A 23,123-nucleotide genomic window follows, 5' to 3' on the forward strand; every position below is an offset into this window, starting at 1 on the left:
ATAATGAATTAAATAAGCTAAGTTGAATGAAAATTAGGTTCCATTCCATATTTCCAATTCGTGGTTTGTAAATTGTTTCCAAATCTATTCATAATGAATGGGTCATAACTAAAAGTAATAAATAGAAAAAAAATGCGTTGCAGGTGATTGAGACTCAATTTGAAATTCCCTGGTAGCCAATACACGTGGCAAAGTGGGTCGCAGGCAACGCCACGATGTCCGCAGTGCCAGTTACATGAACAAGACATGCAAGGTTTCCCAAACACGTGTCAACTCTGAATATCTCCTTCTCAAATAAAGATCCCATACTACTCCCACTCCTGTTACACTAAAGTTTGTTTCAATTTCAGCACATTTGGCTTTCTGGGAAAGATGAGTAATTTGGAGAGTCGGTCTTTACTCGACGAGTTTCGTGGCTTTGACAAGGGTGGCTTCTTCGACCTCGGCCACCCTCTCCTCAATCGTATTGCTGAGAGCTTCCTCAAAGCCGCTGGTGTAAGTAATCAATTAACCTCTGATAATTACATCTACTTTCTATTTCAAAGCTCCACTTATTTCTGAGTCTAATCGCTTTTCATGTACAGATAGGAGCAGTTCAGGCTGTGTCAAGAGAAGCATATTTTACAGCCGTTGAAGGTATGTCTTATAAGATGAGTTATTGTTGCCGTTTCTGCTATATATATCAGTAACTGTTTATTTGTTTCTTTGCTTTTAAGGTTCGGGACTTGATTTAAGTAATATGTCAGAGTTCAGTGGTACAAAGAAGCATAACTTTTCCAATATCAAAGGTGCTTGTTAAATTGAAATGTTATTGATTTCTCTATACATATCTGTAGGGCTGGACCTGAGCTGATTCGTACTGGAATGTTGGTTTGCTCAGTTTGTACGGATTGAGCTCACACCAAGAGCCAGACAAAGTTCTGGGCTTGCCCTTGCTGAAGTGGAGGGTGTTTGCATTGGTCCAACTAGCAAATCAATCGTTCAGTTTGAATCAGTCTAAGCTTGACTTATAACTCAAATTGAGCCGAGCCATTATTTTGATCATTATAAACAACTTCCTTTTAATAATAGGGGAAACAATTAAGCTTTGACACTTAAATTGATTGTTGTTTTGACTCTAATGAAAAAAATACCATATCTATTAAAACTCAGAGTCATGAATATAAGTGGAGTTTTGAGTTTCAAACTAACCTATCAAGTGGAGCTCGAGCTTTCCTTCAATACATTTCAACTAACTCGAGTTGAGCTCGAGCCATTATATCATCCATGGGCACCAAACTCCCATGTTTGGAGCTCGAATCCAGGCCAACATATATGTTCCATGCATTGAGTGTTTCTAACGCAAAGTTACTTTTTTATTTTCAGGAGAAACCAACAGGAAATCTATTGAAGCGATGGTGAGTATGTAATAGATTTTAAAGTCCATGAAGAATATCTACTTTGCCTTCTGGGGGCTAATGATTAATGTGCAAATTTTGCTTTTCCAATACAATGTTTTATAGGTGAAGAACATAGGAAAAGAATCCTTGCAGTGGGGTAAGTGTCTATACAGATTCTTAGTCCTGAAGGTCTTTTCATTATCATTTTAGCATTCGAGTAGCTGCTGAAGCAGTCGGATATTGTAATACTGTTCTTGTTCTACTGCTTTTCCGGGGCTTTTTGGTATTGCAGGAATGGCTGCAGGAGTCTATTCTGGTCTCACATATGGGCTAAAGGAGGCTCGTGGAGCTCATGATTGGGTAAAATGATCATAGCATTGGCTTTTGTTTGTCAAAATCATGGATTTTTAAATGGCCAACTTGCTTCATCTATAGTTTTGGGCAACTCCTACTAAACATTACAAATTTCTGGCTCAATTATGTTCAGTGTCCTCTATTATTTATTCTAAGAACTCTTCGTATTCATTTGTCCGTTATATATTGCTGACTTTTAGTGATTAGGATTTAGAATAATGGTGCTGGTATAACATGTTCCTGCTTCATTAGAGGGTTGATATGTTTTCATGTGATGGTGTCTATTTGATGTTAGGATTTAGAATTCCCCTACTATAGATCTGGTCCTCTGCATTAGTTTTGGTAGATATGAATTTTCCTTTAGAGGAAGTTCTTTCGATACTTGTTACTGTAGTTATAAGATGGTGATTTTGCCATTTGTTTGTAATGGGGTTCTAAATCTTGCGGAAGATTTGATTGAGCGACTCAATCATGTTTTGTTGTCATTTAGTATTATAAAGGGAAAAAAATTAAGGAGCTTGGATAACATGCTCAATTATTTCACTTAATGGGTTGATATGTTTTTATGTGATAGAAAGATTTTGAATTTAAGATAAAGAAAATACTTGGATCAAATTATCGTATGATAACATATTAATCGTTAGTATTTATTAATTAGAGACGTCAATTTAGTTTTTTGAATGAGATTTATAACCCGTCCCTCTTTAAATAGGGAGGGGATTCTTTGATAACAAAGAGAGCGAGGATTGTTAAAATCCCCAGTCTCCCCAACCCTGTCTTTTTCCCAATTTGTCTTATTTTTTATATATTTCTTAAACTTCTATTTATTAACTTATCATTAAAAGTTTTAAATTATTAGAAATATTTTTAAATTTTTAAATATTGAATTATTATTAAAAGTTTTGAGTTATTATAAATATTATCTTATATTTAATAAATATTCTATTGAGAATTCTTTATTATTCTTATATTTTGGGAGTGGGGAGAAGTCTTTTCTAAGGAGACGGGGACAAGGATAAGGGAATTCTTCAACCTCCCTCGCTACTGTCAGTAATGTAGTGTTACTTAAATAATATAGATTTGCAATTACCTAATAAATTTATCTCGCATTACAACTCTTGTTTTATCGTTTTGTTTTGGACAGAAAAACAGTGCGATGGCAGGAGCAATAACAGGAGCGGCATTGGCACTTACATCAGAAGACTCTTCCCATGAGCAGATTGTGCAATGCGCCATTACTGGAGCTGCTGTTTCCACTGCTGCAAATCTTCTTACAGGGATATTTTAAGCTTCTTAAATTGGGAACAATAATGTCACCTTTGTTGCCTTCCTTTCATATATCTTCATTTTTCAAGTAAATGACATTATGCTAGTTTGATAAGAAGAGTTTCTTTCTGGGATTTTCGTCTTTAGATAATTGTCTGTAATCAGCAGCATCGTCTTACGAAACATGAAGGTTTTGACCCTTTCATGGCCTTACCAGATGCTTTATCATTCAAGCACAATTGGTTTCATTTGGATGCTTCAATTTACTCTCTACATTAATTTTTTAATTTTTATCAGGATTATTAATATAATATATGAACTGGAAAATAAGGTGAAAGATGATACGTATCTTATAATGTATTAAAATTGATTTAATATGGTATGGTGGGCATTGGATCGATAATTTTTTTTTATTACTTTTTAGATCCGATTGTAAAGGTATAATTGGAGGAGTGTACGGATATAATTAAATTTTTTTTAATTATTTATATAGTATTAGTTTTAATATTAATTTTATAATATTTAAGCGAATCGAATTAATCAAAATTTAAATAAGGGTTTAATTGGATCGTAAAATCAAGATTACTTAATACAATGGATCAACATCTAATACGACCTTAAACAGAATTAACCTTGTGATTCAATGCCTAATCCCATCCTACAAACATTGGTGGCAAGGTGAGGATGCCTTCCACGACATTATTTCAATATTTTTTTAAGTTCTGAGAAACCTGAAGCGATAACAAATTTATAGAAATAAAGTCAAAGAGGAATTATAGAATATGCCTTGGCGGTGAAATAGAAGGCCAAAATCGTAATTTCGCAAATAACTTATAAATAAAGCAGTGTTCAACAACAATATAAAAATCGTCCTTACCATTACCAACCATAAACAAAAACAGAAGGCGAATTCAAAGAAAGCATAATTAGTGTTTTGTTTCTATCGATCTGGTTTCTAAGGTATGTGTCTTTCGCTCTATATCCCCCATATTTCCAATTCTTCGGTTTCTCTTTGGGTTTTTTCTGACTCGTTTAAGAATATTCGTATTTAATTCGTAACCCTAGATTCTATTTCTTATCGATAAATTATTATTATTATTTTTTTTAATGATTGACGAACAGAATTTGAAATTTGGGTAGACATTTATTTAGCCCTAGATTTTGTTTATTGACGTGAATGAATGATTAGGAGATTTTTTGAATGCAGATAACGGAGGGTTGTGACTGATTTGATAAAAGATTTTAGAGATTGTAATTGTTAGGGTTAGGGTTTTGGAAATGTCAAGTAAAAAGGAAGAGAAAGCTCAGGCTGCACCCGACAGAATTAAGGCTGCGGCTTTGAGTGCAGCCAAAGGTTTAAGTCGTGCTCAGGCTGAACGTGCTGCTGCTGCAGCTGCACGGAATGTTAATGCATATGGGCAGAAGGAAGAAGGGCCGAGTCGATGGCAAGAGAAGAGAGAGGCAAAGAGGCAGATGTATTTGATGAGTACTGAAAAGGCGGTAAGGTTGGGTGAGAGAAAAGATCTTAAGAGTACAATGTCTAGCATTGGTGGTACAGCTTCACAGTGCCAGAAATGTTTCCAAAGTGGACATTGGACATACGAGTGCAAAAATGAGCGTGTATACATGTCACGACCCTCGCGGACCCAGCAGCTGAAGAATCCTAAATTGAAGATGAAGGTGTCAATCTCTTATGATTTGGATAACCTGGATGTTAAGGAAGAGAAAGCTGAAAAGAGTTCTAAGAAAAGTAAAAGGAAGTATCGGTCTGACTCAGATTCTGGCAGTGACAGTGAGGCTTCAGTGTTTGAGACTGATAGTGGTTCGTCATCTGTGACTGGTTCAGATTATTCGTCAGGAGAGAGTAGCTCTGCCTACAGCTCATCATCTGACTCAGAGGAAGAGAGGAGACGCCGAAGGAAGAAGAAGAAGCAGAAGAAGGGGCGTAGGAGGTACAGCTCATCATCTGAGTCATCTGAATCAGATTCTGGATCAGAATCTGACTCTGATGATAGGCGTAACCGAAGGAAGAGAAGGCACGGCAAGAAGCGCTAAATGTGGCAATCTAGCAAGAAATACCTAGCTACTATAAATTGTGCTGTGTGTTGGATTTCTGTTCTATAACACCGGGGATTTCTATCAGTGCCATGCCATATGTGCAGTTTGTCTGTTGATTAACAGTGGCTGTGGAGATTATAAGGAGATACTAAGTGATTATGCCACAGATTGAGGGATTTAAATTAAGTTTATTAGATGTTTTCTTCTGTTATATTTCTGTTCCTTTTTGCATTGACGGTTGCATTATGCTGTAATGGTATGAATATTTTTGTAGCTTTTGAACATTAACCATGTTTTGAATGCATTTTTGAAGTCGATGTGTTTACTAAATCTTAATAGCCATGGTAAATTAATGTCAGACATCCTCCCATTTCTCTTTTCACTTATTATTTTGGTTAAAATTTTACAGGATTGGTGTTGAAGCGTAAAATTTTGGTGTTCTATTGAATAAAATATCGTGATAGTCAATGTATTTACCATGGGTACAAATACTACGTATATTGGCCATTTTTTATACTCAAATGTATTTAACTCAGATATTTTTGAATTATAAAATATAGTCATACTCAATGTATTTAACAGATATTTTTGAATTTTAAATAGAAACATCCACTCCAATGATTACTTTTATAGCTGGTTTTTCGAATGTGATTATTTCAAGGTTTCTATTATTTGATATCAAAGTAACCATAGCTTGTATAATGTCCGATCAAATGACCATCATGTCCCGCAATGTTACCAGAAAGGTGGTCTACAACTGCAAGAGAGCATAGCAAGAGTTAAAAAGGTTAATAAATTCACACAATCTCCTTTGTTATTAAGGTTGGATTCGATATTTGACTTCAATTCGAATGAATCAAGTTCAAACTAGAAATTGGTCTCACTTTTATAAAACAAATCAAATTTTAATCAGCTCAAATAATGTTTTCAAGTTTTGAACATTAATCCAATAATAGGATTGACTTAATCAATAGACAATCAAACCTGGTTATTATATATGTCAATATTAAAAAATATTTAAATAAATTTTAAAATCTATAATAGAATTAAAATAAAATTATTTTCAAATCAATATTAAATTAAATCTTATTCTTATTCTGACTCAACTTGGAAGAAATCAACACTACAAATGTTGAATGGTGATTCTAGTTATTATAACCATTATATTGCGACTAAACAAGAGCAATCCTCCTTTCCTTTGCCCTTTCCCTTTTGTCGTCGATAATGAGGTGATGATTATGATGTGATGTCTAATATTTTCTGTACAAAAACTGAATCTTGCGGTGGAAATTTTTCCACAACCACAAGCTATAACCCCTACTGAGATCCCTACGCCCCCTAAAAAGAATCCACCCAATTCCCAAAATTGCACCTAGGTAAACCATAAGAAAATTTGAAAAAAATCAATTAAAATGAAGGCAAAAGAATAAAAATATCTACGGAAGAACTGGGTAAAAGCATTTCCGGCTTAGCTTCTTTAGTCTCATTACTGCCCGGTTTCAGGCGCCCTTGAGGGTGAGGACTCTAGCGATAACAACATCCGTTCAAACCAGTCTGCAAGGCGTCTTATTTTCGTTGAAAGGTCTGAATTCTTCCCAAAGTACGATTCTCCGTTCGACAGCATAACAGATACGTCATGCTTAGCCGCCTCCAAACTTCTGTAGTAGTTGTGCTCTAGCCTAGACTGGATCAGTTCTAGTGAAAATGGAACTGGAAACCTGCAATATCGGTGGATCCGAAAAACAATTCTCAATCTTACAATCAAATTGTTAAACAATATGTCTCTGTGTGTGTGTGTATATATATATATATATGCCTAGACTATTTTCTAAGATAATGACCAGAAAAATTCACCCATACGCATCAGAATTGAGAACATAAATAATTTAAGCAATATAACATCAAAATTACCTGTTTGTAAAGTTAGACTTCTGTGAAACTTGCTTCAACTTTTGAACCCCATATTGATCCTGTAAAGACAAAAACAAAATTAAAACACTTCTTCAAAACTCAATCACCATCTGTTTACTCTCTTATATTTGTAGACAGCAGAGTTCATGAAAATAAAAATGTATCTTTCACTTCTGCATATAAGTAAATCTCTAAGCCATGGGATTAGATTATTAGAAATTGTAGATGTTAGATATAATCTCAATCATTGGAAGTGTACTTATTCAAGAATCTATTATACAAATATATATATATATGGTGTGATACCTGAACTTTGTTGGCAGACTGCTCCAATTTGGTAAAGGCAGACAGCAGTTTAGTTCTGCTAGCATCATCAATATGAGGCTGCTTCCACTGGGTATCAGCATCAAAAAGCTCCCAAGGGCTGTGTAGATGCGTTTCAGTGGGCTCAGTCTTGTACTGTACAGTATACCTCTCCCATGGACTTTCTGGAAATTCTGAAGATTTGGGCTTCACAGACAGGATACGGCCATCCCACCAACTTCCATCTTCTTCACCCTCATTTTTCCACCACACTTTGCACTTATCCCTGCATGTCCACTTTCTCTGAGTAGCAGCATCAAACCGAGTTCTTTCAACAAGAAAGTCTGGGAAACCAGTCACTTCAGGCAAAGTCAGCCTAAATGCTTTATTAGAGACACTGGAAGCAGGGTCTATAAATTTGAGAGTCATTTTACAACAACTATCTCCAGACCCTGAACTTGTGGCATATTCAAGACCTTCAACTTTACAAAATTCAACAGCTCCTATGTTCCCCTTTACTGTTGCCCAAGGACCCACTTCTTTTGAGTTACTATGACTTATATACTCGTGATGCCCCTGAAAAATAGAGCAGATCCCAAAATAATTATTCAAATCAATACCCTAAAGCAAATAAGTAAAAACTAAATGGTAATAAATAATCTCGTATTTAACTAACCTGTCTAAGATATACAATTTGATCCCCTAGCTGAGGAATATAACGGGAGCCCTCCTCATGTGTTGACAACATTAACCATGATCCTTTTCTTGATGACTGATGTGCCTTTCGCCTATCTACAGGGCTTGAGTCACAGAAATGATAACTGCTTCTCCTATTTCTTGTAGACCTTAATCCAACTGTCATCCTTGAACTTGATCCCCATTCTTCACATGGATGTGCGTATGTGTTCACAGGCTCACTATGTGCACTTGTATAAATATCCTGCAATTCATATTTTCGTCCCAACCTGAGATTATAGCTCATGTTTGAATCATGTGTTGAGGTCATCAGTCCCATACACCTTGTTCTACAAGGAGCCCTATCACTTGTGCCCTCATGGATATTAGTGTTGGTAGCATTTGAAGTACTTTCTCCCATGCCACCGCTGTCACCTTCCGAGTTAGTCCTATCCCTACACGTCTTCGATCTTTTATAGACAACATTAAACATCTTTTTTGAATGTGCATGCAATCCTGAAGAATTGTGGACTCTGGACACTGAGTCAATCTGTGTATCTAATTGCTGCGATCCATCAGCTCCCTGGTTTGAACTAATTCTATTTACTCCATCATATGCATCAGATCCACAATCAACGGAAGGGTCAGGACCTTCATCATCCCTTGAAATCATTTTTGACTTTATTCTCAACTTAGTCGAGATAGGTAAATGGCTCTCTTCAAGTTCAGGACTGTTACCAGAGTAATTCTGATGAGCAACAGGATTGGCAGCTGCATCCACATTAGGCATGTTAACCCAATTTGATGATTCATCATAATCTCTGAACTCACTGAATTCTGAGTGCTCCTTGCCATTGGCTTCACCACCCAAAATCTCAGAGTTCGTAACTCCATGACTTTCAAAATTTGTTAGCACTACTTCATCAATCTTATCCCCACAATTTGTGGTTTCTGTATGGGAGGATGTATCAATGCCACTTTCTTCAGGTTTTAGAAGTCCAATAACTTTGTTTCCTTTTACTTTACGGTTGTCAAGATGTACATCAGAGCCAGTGTTTCCATCCAATAACATCGATTCTCCTAATCTCAAACGTTTGGAAGTTCGAGCCCTAACTCCTCCCCATTTTATCTCCCCAATTTTGTATCCACCAGAGAGGTTTAAATGAAGTTCAACCTTTTCTAATTGCTCTCTCCATCTTTCCAGCAAGCTGCAGTTTGCATCACCTGAACAACACCCTTGGTCAGGAGGGCTTATGTGATCTCCATTGTCAAGAGCTGCTTCTTCAGGATTCACAGATGATGTACCAATCACATAGTCATGCCTGTCACATTTATCAAATGAGCTCTCAAGTTGGGGCTTGTTAGAATCACGAGCTGGTAATTTTAGTACCAATTTCCTCTTGGTTCCAGCATTGACGTGAGATTCAGGGAATTCAAGTTTGGCCAGATCCTCAGATTCATTTAAGGAAATTTCTTTCCCTTTCGAATGCCTCATTTGCTCATGTACCAAGGATCTACTAGATTCCTCACTCTCCACATTTGAATCTTGCAGTGTGCTTTCACTCTCTGACATTTCACCTTCTGAGCCATCTGTAGATGCCCCTGTAATTTTGGAAAATAATGTTTGAGCATTGCGTGCTGCAGCTCTCTGAGGTCGCAATGACTTTGATTTAGAAGAATTCTTCGAAGTTTTTTGGATATTTCCTAACTCGCTAGTTTGGATATGTCTTGATGAATTACCATTGCACTCATCCAAATTTCTCTTTTTAACACGTCTACCAGAAGATGTCGTAATCTCAACCTAAAAAAGAGGATTAAGTATCCAACTCAAGCATGTGTGAATAAGAAAAATCAAACATAATTGTGGAAAACTCTTACTTCAGCCTTTTGTTTTTTCCTCTTTGATCTTCGAAGGTTATCCCTCTGACTGTCTTCAGCACTGCACTCTGGATCATCAGAGGAACAAGATTTTAAACTACCTCGCTCCTCTCCAGTAAAATACTCTTCAGGAACATTGTACTCTGAATCAGTATCATCACTTTGGACTTCATTTTCTGGTTCCCAATCCATTACATCACCAAAGTCTGGCAGCGGGCCAGTGATTATGTCCAAGTCTGCCAATGGCTGCAATTGGTAATCATGATCTAGACTGATGTCCGGCCCAACAGTAAGTTTTAGAGAAGAAGGGCGCCACTCAATACCCAGAGCTCCCAATCGTCTTTGCTGGTACATAGTTTGATAGGGTTCTGAGTATGGAATCATGTCTGAATTTCAAACAAACAACCAGCACTTTAAGAAAAGAATAGATTCACTAAAGAAAAAATAAGGCCTCAAGATATCTCAATTATTGCGTCCAATAAAGAATAAAGAGAAACCTGAATCACAAAGGGGATCTTGCATGTTCCGCCGGTAAGGCAAGAGTTGAGTTTCCTAGATCAAAACACCCACCAAATTTGAAATCAGGAAGTGGTCACAGAGACAACATAAGTACAACAATCTAATATAGAACTTCAGAGTTATTTCCTAACCACAAATTTCCATAAATTTCCACATATATGAATGCAAAAGGAAAAGAGAACACCATAGCTACTATTTATACAGCAGTTCAAGTTTAATCTTCCAAGGTTAATCCTAGAGGAGAGAGAACAGTTTGCTGCTTTATAATCATGCAGTTCTAAAACTAATACAGTCAGCATATGTAAGTATTATGTATCATTCTAAATGTTTTCAGCACAGCCCCTCCCATGCTTACATATAAAACGTAATATCATAAAATAGTGCATATATAGGGAAACCTAATTAATAAAAAAAAGTTTGTGTAGATGGTCAACTAACCTGGTCCAGTACATTTCCATAGGTATCTTGAATAAGGGGGCGATAATCACCAAGGAAAAACTGTTTAAACAGCACCGCAGCATAAGCATAAAAAAGAGTTGCAGGGAGCCCACTTATGATAATACTAAACAAACAAATAATAGTTATTCATGTTTTCAACTACCTGATCATATTTGGCATCCTGTTGGGATTCCCCTTGCCCTGTGTTTAATATATATAATTGACCAACATCATCTGAGAGTATGATAGAGGTTCCATCCCTATATCAGTAACAATTATGAATCCAAAACCTTACTGCTGTCAGAACTACAGGAATATCTTGCACAATATTGCAGAAAATATATGTATGTCATGCTATCGGAATATGTAGAGCGAGTAATTCTCTTGACAAGACATTCTAATGTTAATTTACGTCCTGAAATTAATTATTGACTAACATGTGTGTATAACAATAGATTTGAGTTGTAAAATATCAAAGAAAATCAATGGGAAGAATCCAACGGCAATGGTCCTGATGAAGTTAAGACCAAGAGGTCCTGAACAGAGAATATAAACATACACACACACACAGAGGCAATAGCAAAACCGTATTTTATATTCACAATCTTACATACAAGGAGATAAAAACTTGGAGCCATAAGCGAACAATTTTAGCATCAAGAAGCACCTTACAAGATATTAAAAACCATTCTCACATTCTTTTTTCTTTTTTGGGTCATTATCTTAAAAATGGATTCAGATCCGATCTGTTTCACATCTAGCATGATTCACAATATCGTAAATGATGCTTCAGCTCAGCTTAACATGAAATGGTGATTTACAATATAACCACCACAGTTTTGATCTGTATGTACACAGAGCATGGAAGATTATGGAAGAGAAAAAAAGGCTACTGGGGCAGAATCAGAGACCAAGCGAACTATGAAATCTCAGTACTCAAAAGGAAGACATAAAGCCTGAGTAAATTTAAGAGGATTATGAAATCAAACTATCATCAAGACAAAATTTCTTTGAGTTGTGTTGAAACTAAACGAAATGCAAAGTGCCAATGCAATTGACATAACAAAAATATAATTGTTACTTACGGTGAAAACTTCCCATCAACCAACTTGAAACGTGAAATTTCATAGATCTTGATAGGGTTACCTTCCCAAATCTAAATAGCAAAAAATATGAATGCATTAAGTAAACATACAAAATTAGCAGTCTTTTAGAACAGCTGGAGAGAACTGGATACTCACATCCCACACTATAGTTTTGCCATCATAACCAGCACTCATAGCTATCCGGGGGTTGAAAGGATGAACATCCAGAACATATGTCTACCATCATGACAAATAACCATGATAAGAAACAAACAATAAAACAAGAACAACTCAGTCTCATACATCCTCAAACAGACTGGCAGTGAAATGTGATTGAGCAACCAAAAGTTGGTCAGGCAAAAGCAAAAGCCACCCCAGTCCTCATGCAGACAATTAGACCACAATTTATTTGACAAGAATCCTTAAATCAGATGGCAAGATTAAGGTTGAATGTTAGATCTCAAAACAATGCTACATAAAAGTTCCTATATTTTTAAGGCAAAAAAAATTCCATTCAGCAGTTAACCTACAACAGAATTGCATCAATTATATTAGGTCCTAAATATTATTACATTTAAGGATTTAAAAGAATGTCACCAACAAAGATAAGCTGGAAAGCTTGGAAAGCCTGAATTCTAAGGAATATGCAAGTCCAAACAAAAATCTTAGAGGCAAGAGATTAAAAAGCAAAATCTGAGGATGTACCAGTAAGACAATGGTCATGGAAGCAAATAAAAGAGGTAAGATATTTATCTAATGCAAGGAGATTGAAGCTGTACAAAGAGCACATACATCATCTTCATCTACAATATATCATATCAGATAAATAAAATGCTGACCAGTGAGTAAATGCAATAGAAAGATAACATTAACCAGGAAAAAAGTACTTACAGATTCAGTATGACCCGTCAAAGAATGTACTAAGCTACCATCAGCAGCATTCCAAACACATATTCTGCAATCTGCATTTCAATAAAAATATCACTATCATCTAGTCAAATTAAGACAGCTCATGCCTTGCTGGCAATGCAACCATATAAAATGTTTCTGTTTCATCCCACTTCAAAGAATATTAATCCTAATTCTGGATATTGTCAAATTGGGCAACCATGTGAATACATACAGAGGATGTTATCAACATTAAATGCATTGCCTTAAACTGCAAAACAAGGAGTCAAAATATCATAGAGGACAATAGAATTAGACATGCATGACAGATAAGAGCTTTAAAATGGTCCGCACACAATAGCATGCCTTACTAACCCAACAATTTAAAAGGCGATTTTGACCTAGAATCAGCACAACAATATACATTATGAACTTCAATCTATCATTTTAATCTTCAGATGTAAAAAAAGACATTCAAAAACCAAAAGAACATCTTTGGCTAATGAGATATCATATGTAGATGTTAGGATTGGATAAGGATTGGATAATAATAATAATTATTATAATAATATTATTAATATTAATTAATTAATTAAGAAAATATTTGGTATTTGATTTGACTAAATTATTTGATTAGGATAAGATATTTGGGGTTAGGATAAAATAATATATGAATTTGAAAGTTAAATATGAATAGAATAAACACAAGTGATTGGATTGAGGGAGGGGGAAGGGAATATTGTTATTTGGGTATTTTGGGCAACCTTTAGCTTATAGGGAGACTATGGCTTTGGGAGGAGTTAACACCTCTTGTTACCAACACTTATCTTTTAATATTAAAAATATTGTGTTAAGTCCCCAGCAGTAGACTATGATTGAATAAGATAATTCTTGAATGAGGTATTCATCTGTAAGTGGGTGACAAACCTTTCCACCTCATATTAAAAAAAACTATTTTCTTTAGAGTAAGGATGAAGGGAAAACAAAAAGCATACCCATGATAGCAGCAAGAACAAAGCGATTGTCTAGGCTCCATACAATCATATTAACACCTCGTGGAGTTGGGAGAATTCTTTGACGTGGGCCCCCTCGTGGTGGTTGAGGAGGCATAGGAGGAGGTGGAACTTTGAGATGATAAGCTTGTGTCCAACGGGCAGCTTTTGGCTGAAACAAAGTATTAAAAGCATAAATTTCTAATTTTGAAACAAGAAAAGAAAAACGTCATAATAATCCTAGGTTTAATAGATCCAATTGAACTTCATGGGAAGAAACTGAGTTTTCTGCCTGATGAGAAGAGCTTATTTGGAAGTTGAGCGAAAATGGGAATTATCATACGTGACAACTTACATGGGATCTGCGTAATCTAGGGATCCAAATAATTGCACTGCCGTCACGTGAACAGGTAACTATATTGTCATGAGAAAACCTGAAAATAGATTATGACAAGTATATGCCTTGATTAGATAATGTTAAAGTAAATGACAAGATGAATTAATTTTCATAGTTAATGTGAGATAAACAGGCAGCCTAAGGACCCCTGAATTTTTATCTTTCAAGACAGATACTCCCAGTCCCAGATAACATATACAATTTAACAGGCCACCACCCCAAAACAGAAAAAAATAGACAAGCAGAATACATATACCAGGAATTTTTAAATTTTGGCGTATTTTCTTCCTTTGAATTGTCAGCGAAAGAAAATCTTGATGCCACAGCACAGCCACTGCAATAATAGGTAGTGTCACAATGTAAACGAGCCTCTCAAGTGTAGTTCACAGTTATTGGCAACATAGAATAAAAACCAACCTGAACTGCACATAATTGACATCATTCTCATGGCCAGATAACACATCTATCTCGTGATTTGGCTGGTCAGAATCATCCATGTTAGGTTTACAAGCATTCCAAACCTGCAAATAGCTGGCCACTCGTACTAAAGAAATTCTGGAATGAATGTAGCATAGTAACAATGAACATTATGTACAGAACCTTTACAATTACTAAAACAAAGGTACAGCAGGATAAAGTTCAGACTGAAATGAGTATGCAAAAGTAGACTTAAAGCAAGCATCATTAAATGTACCCTAGCAAGAGTGTCTGAGCTACCAGTAACAAAGACAGTTCCATTAGCATTAAATGCACAACAAAAAATTTGATGGCTCTGTGGACCAGCACTTGTAGATGGACCAGTGTTCTTCCCTGCAGCCATCCAGAGATCCTACAAATTAGTAGCTCTTCTCAATGTTTCAATCAATTATTATTGTGTATTCAAAGAACAAACCAGCCATGGAATTTGATGGTCTTGGTACATATATCCGTGGACTGAATTGAGAATATCTAGCATCCCATATCCTACATGTTCCATCATCAGATGACCTATATAAAGAAGAAGCACTAAAAATTAAGTTCTAAGGCAAAAGGTGTGAAGTGTAAAGATTATCACTTACAACATCTCAAAAAGCAAATAGAATCTATGCCAATAAATAAGGCCAAAAAAAAAAGGTCATGAAATATGTAAATTTTCTATAAAAAATAAAACACAAATAGTAGCAGAAAAAATCCCATAGCAATTATATCACATAATCAAGCTGAACACAGAAATCAAGAACCATATACTGACAGGAAATACAGATAAATTATAAAGACAATTTTTGAGAACATCATATGTGTTACAGTGTATCCTATAAAAAAAATTGCCTTTAAGTGTCAGGCAATTCAAAGAGAACAAAACAATTGAATTAAAAACTAAGCCTCACAGAAAAAGGGGAAATTTTTAATTTTTTCAATGAAGTACAAACTGGAAAGGAGTTTAATATGCCAACAGGAAATTTGAGTACTAAAAGGGGGTAACAAAAAGATATAAGAAGAGCATAGAGAAAAAGAAGCATGAACAAAACTTCAAAAGATAGGAATTTCTACAGAACACAGTAGACTGCCATGATAACTCTAGAAAAACAAATCAAAGGAATAGTCTTACGATAACAGCTGGTATACAGAGCCTGGCCTAGGACTAAATGCGATAGCAGTAACAGCCCCAGTATGTCCTCGTAATACTGAGATTGGAAGCCCATCTGGCAAACGCCACTATCCAAAGCCAGGAAAAAAAAAGGGTCAAAAGATTGAATTTAAGGGGGGAGAGAGAGAGGAGGGAACTCTTATTTTGAGAACAAATGCTAACTTACAACACGAATAATACAATCATTTGAAGAGGATGCTACCAACGCATTGTTGGAACTCATGGCCAAATCTGTGATATCACCCTATTGTGCACATAATGAGACAAAACACAGAAAAACTAAAACTAAAAATAGTACATATAAATGTTTGATTTATAAAACATCTATACTCACTTCATGTCCACGGCAGCTAGCCAGGCAATATGCAGTCTCCATGGACCAGATTTTTACAAGGCGATCATCAGAACCGGTAATTACATATCTCCCTGAGCGATCAAATATTGCTGCAAAAGATTGAACCAATGAAGAACTTAGTTATGCATCCATGATAACCTCTAAACGTATCAGGGGACACATGAACAAAGTAACTTACTATATACTGTAAATGGATAAAAACAAAACCTGACTTTGATATCATGGTAAGATACTATTTAACTAATATGCTTAAGTTGATAGATAAGGATCCAACGATAGCCTTTAAGCTCTTATTAAATCTAATGACAAACAAAAATAGGATTGATAAACATGGACATAAAGAAAATGACTTTCACTCAAATAATAGTTTCCTACCATTGTAAGCACAATAAAACTAGTGCACTAAGTGCCAGGACACCAATATCTTTTACCTTTCCTATATGTTTACAAATTTCTATATTGGGAATTACTACTAGATTTTACAACCTTAATAAACAATAACTAATCAAACATAGCGTCCAAAGCAAGTGACCCCAAAAGGAATTGAACATTTCACCATAGTTAAAAGACTTTTACCACTAACCTAATTTACAGGTTAGCATGCAATTATGCATATAATTAAAAATTCTCTGGTGGCAACATTTGCACCACATAAAAGTGCAGAAGTAAAGTGACCTAGGCCACGTTGCTGATGCAAAACAATATTTACAATCTCAGTTTACATAACTATCCACAGTTTAGGTCCAGCTATGGGTTCTCATGTGTTGACACTCTGATTTTTTAAAATCTGGATTTTCTACTTACACAAAATTATTAAAAAAATTGTTGAAATATTTACCTACTGAGTTTATAAGAATTCAAAAAGAAAATCTTTTAGCGATTCTATACAGAGTTGTCTCAAAAGTTTATAATATTTCCTGAGATAAATATATATCCAATTCCATTGGAAAGGACCATTGTATATACATATGAGAATTCGATATACATGTATCTTCATCAGTAAATCAAACATCTTAATTAATAAAACCCATACCACAATAGGCAGCATTCCGATGTCCTCGTACCCTCTTTATATTTTGCATCTTCTGCACCATGGTTAATGGTTTTGCAATGGCAGAACATGCTACACGAATAGATGGAGCACGATGATGTCGTGTGAAACCACCCCCAAGTTCTCTCAAACTTAGCCCACGAACCTGATCAATGTGCACATGAGGCCAACGCATGTGAGTGGAGGGACGTTTATCTTCAAATTGTCCTTGATCCATATCATCTTTATAATGGAGAAAAAGAAATCGGAAGTAATAAATAGAGAGAAAATTAGCCTTTGCTAAAAGGAAAATTAATTAAGCTAAAGCAAAATGAATTTACAAATGCCATAAGGAGATGAAGGAAGACAGGTCAACAGGAAATGTTAAACAATGCCCAAAAGCTGAGTAAAAGTCACCTACAGCTCAAAAGTGAAAATGTTCCTGTTCCTAAAAGAGTAGGAACGTCAGCTGCATTTGGTGCATTTCCACTGATCATGTTTCGTGACAGAGAGGGTGCACTTACTATCAACTGCTTTAAAAGCTTTACCAAGTGGTCCCTTTCAATGTGAGGATACCTGATGTACACAAATGATGACACCTTTATGCCAACAAGTTTTTTACAAAAATAATGCAATATGAGATTAAACAAATATTTATTTGCTTCTCTCTCTGTATGTATAGCCAAAATAGCATGAATGAGGAAGACAAGAGAGCATAATTTGACCCTAATTTGGAGAATTTAATGAATTTAACAAAATTTTTCTAAATGTAGAAACAAGACAAGAAAGCATACTATGTACCTCTCCACCAACTTATTGTAACTTAACGGGAATGACCGGCCATCATCATTTTCATCCCCACTGTGTACCCCATTCCTTGAATACCAAGCATGATACCTTCTAGGAAGAAGTTGATGTTCGAGAAGTTCATTCCAAAACTGTCCATAAGTTCTCTGACATGGCCCAGCTGAGAGGAAATGCATAATCAAAAAATAAACTTCCCTGAGATCAATATCCACATCGGGCTCCGCAGTATGACTTTTTTTAGGATCTGCAAGCTGAGCATCTCCCTGCACCTTACTTGAAAGATTCAAAGGTTTCATAGAAGCAGAAGGTGCGTCCCCAGCTGGAATGTACTTCCAAAGAGCCATATTTTTCTGTATTCTAAAAGCAAAAGAAAGAGATGTAAAAAAATATTAAATGAAAATGCAAATAAAAACGTTTATGTGACCCAAGACAATTTCTCCTTCAAAATAAAAAATTATTTCCACACATAGATGGTTGAAAGGTTTCTTTTCATAAGCAAGCTATGGTTGTAAGTCATATGGGTTAGTCTTATGCTGCAACATTGGTACCTTAAGACTGCAAGTCACTGCTGGTCCAGGAAATAGATTCATACTAGACCATCATGGTGAAATTGAAGGTAAAGGAGCATGTATAATTAGATGCAAACCACCAGCAGTGAGAATTATGATGTGAAGGCTGTTAAATGGTGATTAAATGAGGATAAAACTGTAAATTTTCGAGGAAAAAAAAATTGATTGGCCTAAGCACCTCCAATGTGGCATTTTTTTCATAGATAATTCAGTAAAGCATCGTACACGTAGATAATCAATGAAATGAGGATATTCATTCCAGAATGGAATTACGTGTACAAGCACACCAACAAATCAACAGATTGTCTTTTCTTAGTGTTTTACTTAGTTTCATTTTGGACTTAAGAATGTTGAAAATAATTATGCCTCAAGACTTCTTTAAGTGTTGGCAAGTGACACCATTATGCCTGTTTTAGTTAGAGTTTAGGCTCCTAAGCTTGTTTCTAGATTTAGGGCAGTTTTTCATCCTTAGAGGATTCTTTAAATATTTTTTCTACAACCCTATCGAATTTTATAAACAACCTGTCTTGTTTCTGCTAATTCACTGCATCAACAAGTAAATCTCAAGATATATAACAGAAAGTACCAATGTGAAGCAATGCCACCAGTAAAACTACACAACAATCCCCACTTAACTACAAGAAAACTCAAAGCAATCAATTCAACCAGCTCAAATACACAACCAATTGGTACAGCAGAAGTGAAATTTAAAAAACCTTCTCAACAAGTAAAATAGATTAACCAGATGGACGGCCCCAACAAACTTGAAATCTTCTTCTACACTTTTGAAGAAACCAATAACTGCTAAATTCCATAAATGCACTCCTCTCTGCAGCAAAACAACATGAAACCCTAAATTCAATCAATTTTCACTTCACACACTCGTAAATGAATCAAATGTAGATAAAATGAAACCAAACAAACACAATTTAGAATCTAATTCATTATATGCACAAGTCCTATCCAGTTTCTCCAATAAAACAATGAAGAAAAACAACAAAATAAATTTAAATCAGTTGAAAGGAAAACCTACGTTACAAATTACCTGCAATGGAGTTGGTTGGAACAAAAAACGATGCGTTTTTGTAGCGTGTCTTCAGTTTTTCACTCTCGAGCTTTGTGAATTGAAAAGCAAGCGTAAAATGAGATCGTGCGGTGTGGAATGAAAGTGAAGAGTGAAGACCACGCGCCAAATAAGGAAATTTTAGATTCTTTGGAGGGAGCACTCTGTGTCTGTGGAGGTTTTTGTTGTTAGTTATTGTAGAGAAAAGACCGAGAGAAAGAAACACAGTGAGAAGGAAAGAGGAAGGAGAAAGATGTTGAAGGAAACGAGCGTTTTATAGCTTTACTCCCACCCTTCTACGTTGAATCGAAAGACGCTTTGAAAGGAAAAAGAAAATAAAACAAAATTTAATTATTATATTAAAATGCGATTATCTGGATATGGCGTATCCACGCGCAAACGTATGGCGTGTAATATTAAAGTGTAGCTAAACGACGTCGTAGCATCGTTCATTTCTTTTATTTCAAGTCACCGTGGCAGTCCGTGAACGTATGTAGAATGTTCTTCAATATTAGTTACGGTACCTCTGTTTGTACTTTCATCTGATTTACTACGTTTGCGAATGGGAAATGGGCCCACTGTGGGCCCGACCTAGTTTTATTTTCGAAATTTTAATTCTTTTTTTTTTTTTTAGTTTTTAAAGGATTTTAATCATCCTGCCGTGGATTATACTAAAATAGCCTTTCAAACCTTAAGATTCCTCTTCCACACAACGTCTCATTCAAAATATCATTTAAAATTCAGTTAAAATTCAAAATATCATAAAAACAAGGGAGGAGGACTATTTCCCACCCAACTTTTGATGCGTTCTCACATTGCCACATACGGCAGATGAAAATCTAATTTTTCCACCCGTGACCAAACTGTCGTCCAATTTTTTAGTTAGGGACAGGGGCAAAATCGTCATTTGTTATTTAAAACCTTAAAACTTTTAAATTTTACCGTTTTTCCCCTCCAAGTTTTAAAAACTAATAATTAACCCATCCTCAAAGTTTGAAAAGTTTAGATTTCACCCCTGGGGTTTGCTCCTTCTCCAGCCACCATCGACCGCCGACGCATTCGACCGATCTACCATCTCTGACTACAAAGGACGACGAAGGACGACCCTTCGTCGCCCAGATTTGGACGACGAAGCGTCGTCCAAATCTGGAAGAACAGACGAATGACGACGCTTTGTCGTCACGTCTTCCAGATGCGACGAGCCACGAAGAGAGACCTTCGTCGAGCGATCTCCTAGATCTGGACGACGAGCGAGTTTGAAACCGATCTCCCAGATCTGGACGACGAGCGACGAAGAGAGGTCTCTTCGTCGCATTGTGCGACGAAGAGATCTCCGTCTCTTCGTAGCACCACCGTCGTCGCACCAGGAGAAGGAGGAGGCCGGTGACGACGCCGGAGAAGACGTCGGGAGATGAAGTTGAAGAATGGGGGTGAAATGCTAGTTTTGAAAGTTATGGGGGGCGGCTGTATTTTGAAAATTATGGAAACCCTAGGTTTGGGGGTGAAAATGTTAGTTTTTAAAGTTTAAAAACTTTAGGTAAGGTGAAAATGTTAGTTTCTAAAACCTAAGGGGGGTGAATGGTAAAACCCTCACATCAATTTTAAGAAATTAAATTGAGGGGTATTTTTGTCATTTCATCTAACAAGGGTAAAATAGATATTTTACCCTTATGCAAACAGATATCATTCATTTTAACAGCTCATGGGTAGAAAAACTGGGTTTTCATCTGCCGTGGGTGGCATTTTGAGAAAACATCAAAATATGGGTGGGAAATAGTCCTTCTCCCTAAAAACAAACTTAAACCATAACTCAAATTTAATTTGTCATCGACTCTCAATCAAATTGATGATAACCAATCCGATTTTAAAAACTGTTTCCAATATGATATGCAATAAACATTTTTTACTATGTGTTTTAATCCCCAAGTCTTGATAATTCTATGTGCAATTCAGTTGTTATTATGCTTGCATAGACAAATATCAATGTAATATTCTGTAATTTAATGTCGAAAATTAAATGGTTTAAATTAAATTTTTTAAGTGGAGACATTTTCCCTGATTATAAAAGGTTAATTCAAAATAAATTTAAAATTAATTGAATAATGTTTGAATTTGATTAAACAATAATTTAATTTTTCATTTAATTTAAATTATCTCAAATTCAAATATTTGGATAAATTCAAAAATTACAACTTAATTTCAATTTATCCCGAACTTAAATATTTGGATGGATTCGAAAATTTGCAACTATTTCAGTGGATTACTTCTGTTTGTGGGCTTTATATAATCCGAATTGAAAAAACGATTAGCTTCAGATGGCGGCCTGGTATTGAAGGCAAGAAAAAGGATTTTGTGGCTGCTGGGATTCGAGCCCAGGTCTCCACAGCCACAACGTGGAATTCTTACCACTAAACTACAGCCACGTCGACAATTATTTTGTTCTCAAATTTATGATAAAATAAGATTCACTAATTTAATAATTCTTTCGTTGGTGGGAATCCGACTAGTGGCCAACAAAACACAACAGTTCGTCCTCTTATTTGATTAAGGATCATCAAAGTCAAGAAGCACAAAGAATTGGCTCATAAATCATAATATAATATGCCTTGCTAATTTGCAGCTGAAGTTGAAAACCAACCATTGTGCTACAGCCACTGGATAAGAGCAATTAGGTCAAGTTCTACTTTATCTCTATAGTAAAATATATTTTTGTTTGTTTATTCTTTTAAGTTTGTGTTCATTGCTACCATTCCTGATATTTGGTGCAAAAACAATTTCATCCCTTAATTTTGGGACAATGTAATGGACAGCCCCAATTGAGGTTATGGTCAATTATATATAAATAGGCAATTAGGTTATATATGAACTAAGTCGAGCCTAAATATAGGTTGGTTTGAACCTAGCTCAAGCTCCAAAAGTTTAGCTTAAACGCAAGTTGAGAATGAGATTGTTGGAAAGCCTTGGATTAAAAAAAAAAGTTGTTGGAAATGGTAAAGAAAAAGAATCACATGAAAAAAGCCAATGAAAAAAAAATTATCGAAACAAATGAATTAACTAATGATTTTTTGATGACTTGTTGGTTCCTAATCATTTGGATTTAAAATCTAAATGGGGTTACACCAATTCGAATATAACTCATTTAACACCAAACCAAAATTAAACTAGATCAATTTAGATTAAATTCTATATATTATAGACAAAATTTTTAGTTTTCTTGAAATGATTGTCTAATAAAATTTAAATTGTTAGTTCGATCAAAAATTTAAACCCTTTGTCTAAAGTTGTGAGTCACTCAATCAAAATTTTATTTTTAACAACCAAAAACAAGGTTTAAAGATAACAGTGTCAATTTTGCAAACCCGGGGGGCTTGATAGTGCTTGTGCCCAATATCATGGGTCAAGCAATTAAGCCTGTAAATTACAATGTGAGTGCTTTTAAGTTAAAACACGACAAGAAGCAGCAATTCCAATTTTGCTTTTAAGTTTAAAAAGGCCACATAGAGTCACCAAGATTGGGTGAAGACATAAA

At 35.5% G+C, this 23,123-nt stretch overlaps 3 protein-coding genes and 1 non-coding gene across 12 annotated transcripts; 2 read left to right on the plus strand and 2 right to left on the minus strand.

The window, feature by feature from the left end:
• Positions 1-146: 146 nt before the first annotated feature.
• Positions 147-3,261, plus strand: LOC123220760 (outer envelope pore protein 16-2, chloroplastic-like). 3 transcript variants are annotated; one of them, XM_044643342.1, is made up of 8 exons: positions 147-253; positions 351-495; positions 585-636; positions 717-788; positions 1,366-1,397; positions 1,503-1,536; positions 1,672-1,739; positions 2,878-3,261. In XM_044643342.1, exons 2-8 carry the CDS (start codon positions 373-375, stop codon positions 3,019-3,021), a joined length of 525 nt encoding a protein of 174 aa, XP_044499277.1. In that variant the 5' UTR covers positions 147-253; positions 351-372; the 3' UTR covers positions 3,022-3,261. The 3 variants fall into 3 exon arrangements, with proteins under 3 accessions (XP_044499277.1, XP_044499278.1, XP_044499276.1); XM_044643343.1 differs by lacking the exon at positions 147-253 and adding an exon at positions 2,713-2,779 and having other exon boundaries at positions 299-495; positions 2,878-3,012; XM_044643341.1 differs by lacking the exon at positions 147-253 and having other exon boundaries at positions 302-495.
• A 539-nt stretch (positions 3,262-3,800) lies between these two features.
• On the plus strand, positions 3,801-5,387 carry LOC123220762 (zinc finger CCHC domain-containing protein 10-like). Its single transcript, XM_044643344.1, has 2 exons — positions 3,801-3,959; positions 4,207-5,387. The coding sequence occupies exon 2, from the start codon at positions 4,278-4,280 to the stop codon at positions 5,052-5,054; it is 777 nt and encodes a 258-aa protein (XP_044499279.1). The 5' UTR covers positions 3,801-3,959; positions 4,207-4,277; the 3' UTR covers positions 5,055-5,387.
• Positions 5,388-6,131: 744 nt separating this feature from the next.
• LOC123220763 (bromodomain and WD repeat-containing protein 1-like) lies at positions 6,132-19,905 on the minus strand. 7 transcript variants are annotated; one of them, XM_044643348.1, is made up of 25 exons: positions 19,577-19,905; positions 19,274-19,360; positions 17,957-18,319; positions 17,577-17,731; positions 17,159-17,398; positions 16,105-16,214; positions 15,937-16,014; positions 15,732-15,838; positions 15,036-15,130; positions 14,838-14,953; positions 14,561-14,664; positions 14,400-14,477; positions 14,102-14,180; positions 13,750-13,918; positions 12,758-12,828; positions 12,023-12,103; positions 11,867-11,937; positions 10,945-11,041; positions 10,782-10,841; positions 10,322-10,376; positions 9,825-10,210; positions 7,948-9,747; positions 7,275-7,847; positions 6,969-7,027; positions 6,132-6,775 (listed from the first exon to the last, which is right to left on the minus strand). In XM_044643348.1, exons 3-25 carry the CDS (start codon positions 18,304-18,306, stop codon positions 6,544-6,546), a joined length of 5,166 nt encoding a protein of 1,721 aa, XP_044499283.1. In that variant the 5' UTR covers positions 18,307-18,319; positions 19,274-19,360; positions 19,577-19,905; the 3' UTR covers positions 6,132-6,543. The 7 variants fall into 7 exon arrangements, with proteins under 7 accessions (XP_044499283.1, XP_044499281.1, XP_044499280.1 ...); XM_044643346.1 differs by having other exon boundaries at positions 17,957-18,312; positions 19,248-19,360; XM_044643345.1 differs by having other exon boundaries at positions 19,248-19,360; positions 19,577-19,904.
• Positions 19,906-21,945: 2,040 nt separating this feature from the next.
• On the minus strand, positions 21,946-22,017 carry TRNAH-GUG. Its single transcript has one exon. It is a non-coding gene; the product is annotated as a tRNA-His (tRNA).
• Between the last annotated feature and the right edge of the window lie 1,106 nt (positions 22,018-23,123).

This window comes from Mangifera indica, chromosome 7 (assembly GCF_011075055.1).
Source record: "Mangifera indica cultivar Alphonso chromosome 7, CATAS_Mindica_2.1, whole genome shotgun sequence".
In the NCBI taxonomy this organism is placed as follows: domain Eukaryota; kingdom Viridiplantae; phylum Streptophyta; class Magnoliopsida; order Sapindales; family Anacardiaceae; genus Mangifera; species Mangifera indica.

Bases quoted from the DNA above. Each gene is read 5' to 3' on its own strand.
- LOC123220760 (XM_044643342.1), top strand. From the start codon at position 373: ATGAGTAATTTGGAGAGTCGGTCTTTACTCGACGAGTTTCGTGGCTTT. The intron at 496-584 runs GTAAGTAATCAA...TTTCATGTACAG, and splicing joins GCTTCCTCAAAGCCGCTGGT to ATAGGAGCAGTTCAGGCTGT. The intron at 789-1,365 runs GTGCTTGTTAAA...TTTTATTTTCAG, and splicing joins TAACTTTTCCAATATCAAAG to GAGAAACCAACAGGAAATCT.
- LOC123220762 (XM_044643344.1), top strand. From the start codon at position 4,278: ATGTCAAGTAAAAAGGAAGAGAAAGCTCAGGCTGCACCCGACAGAATT.
- LOC123220763 (XM_044643348.1), bottom strand. From the start codon at position 18,306: ATGGCTCTTTGGAAGTACATTCCAGCTGGGGACGCACCTTCTGCTTCT. The intron at 15,131-15,731 runs GTAAGACTATTC...TTCTTTATATAG, and splicing joins TCTGTATACCAGCTGTTATC to GTCATCTGATGATGGAACAT. The intron at 6,776-6,968 runs GTAATTTTGATG...CCGATATTGCAG, and splicing joins AAGTCTAACTTTACAAACAG to GTTTCCAGTTCCATTTTCAC.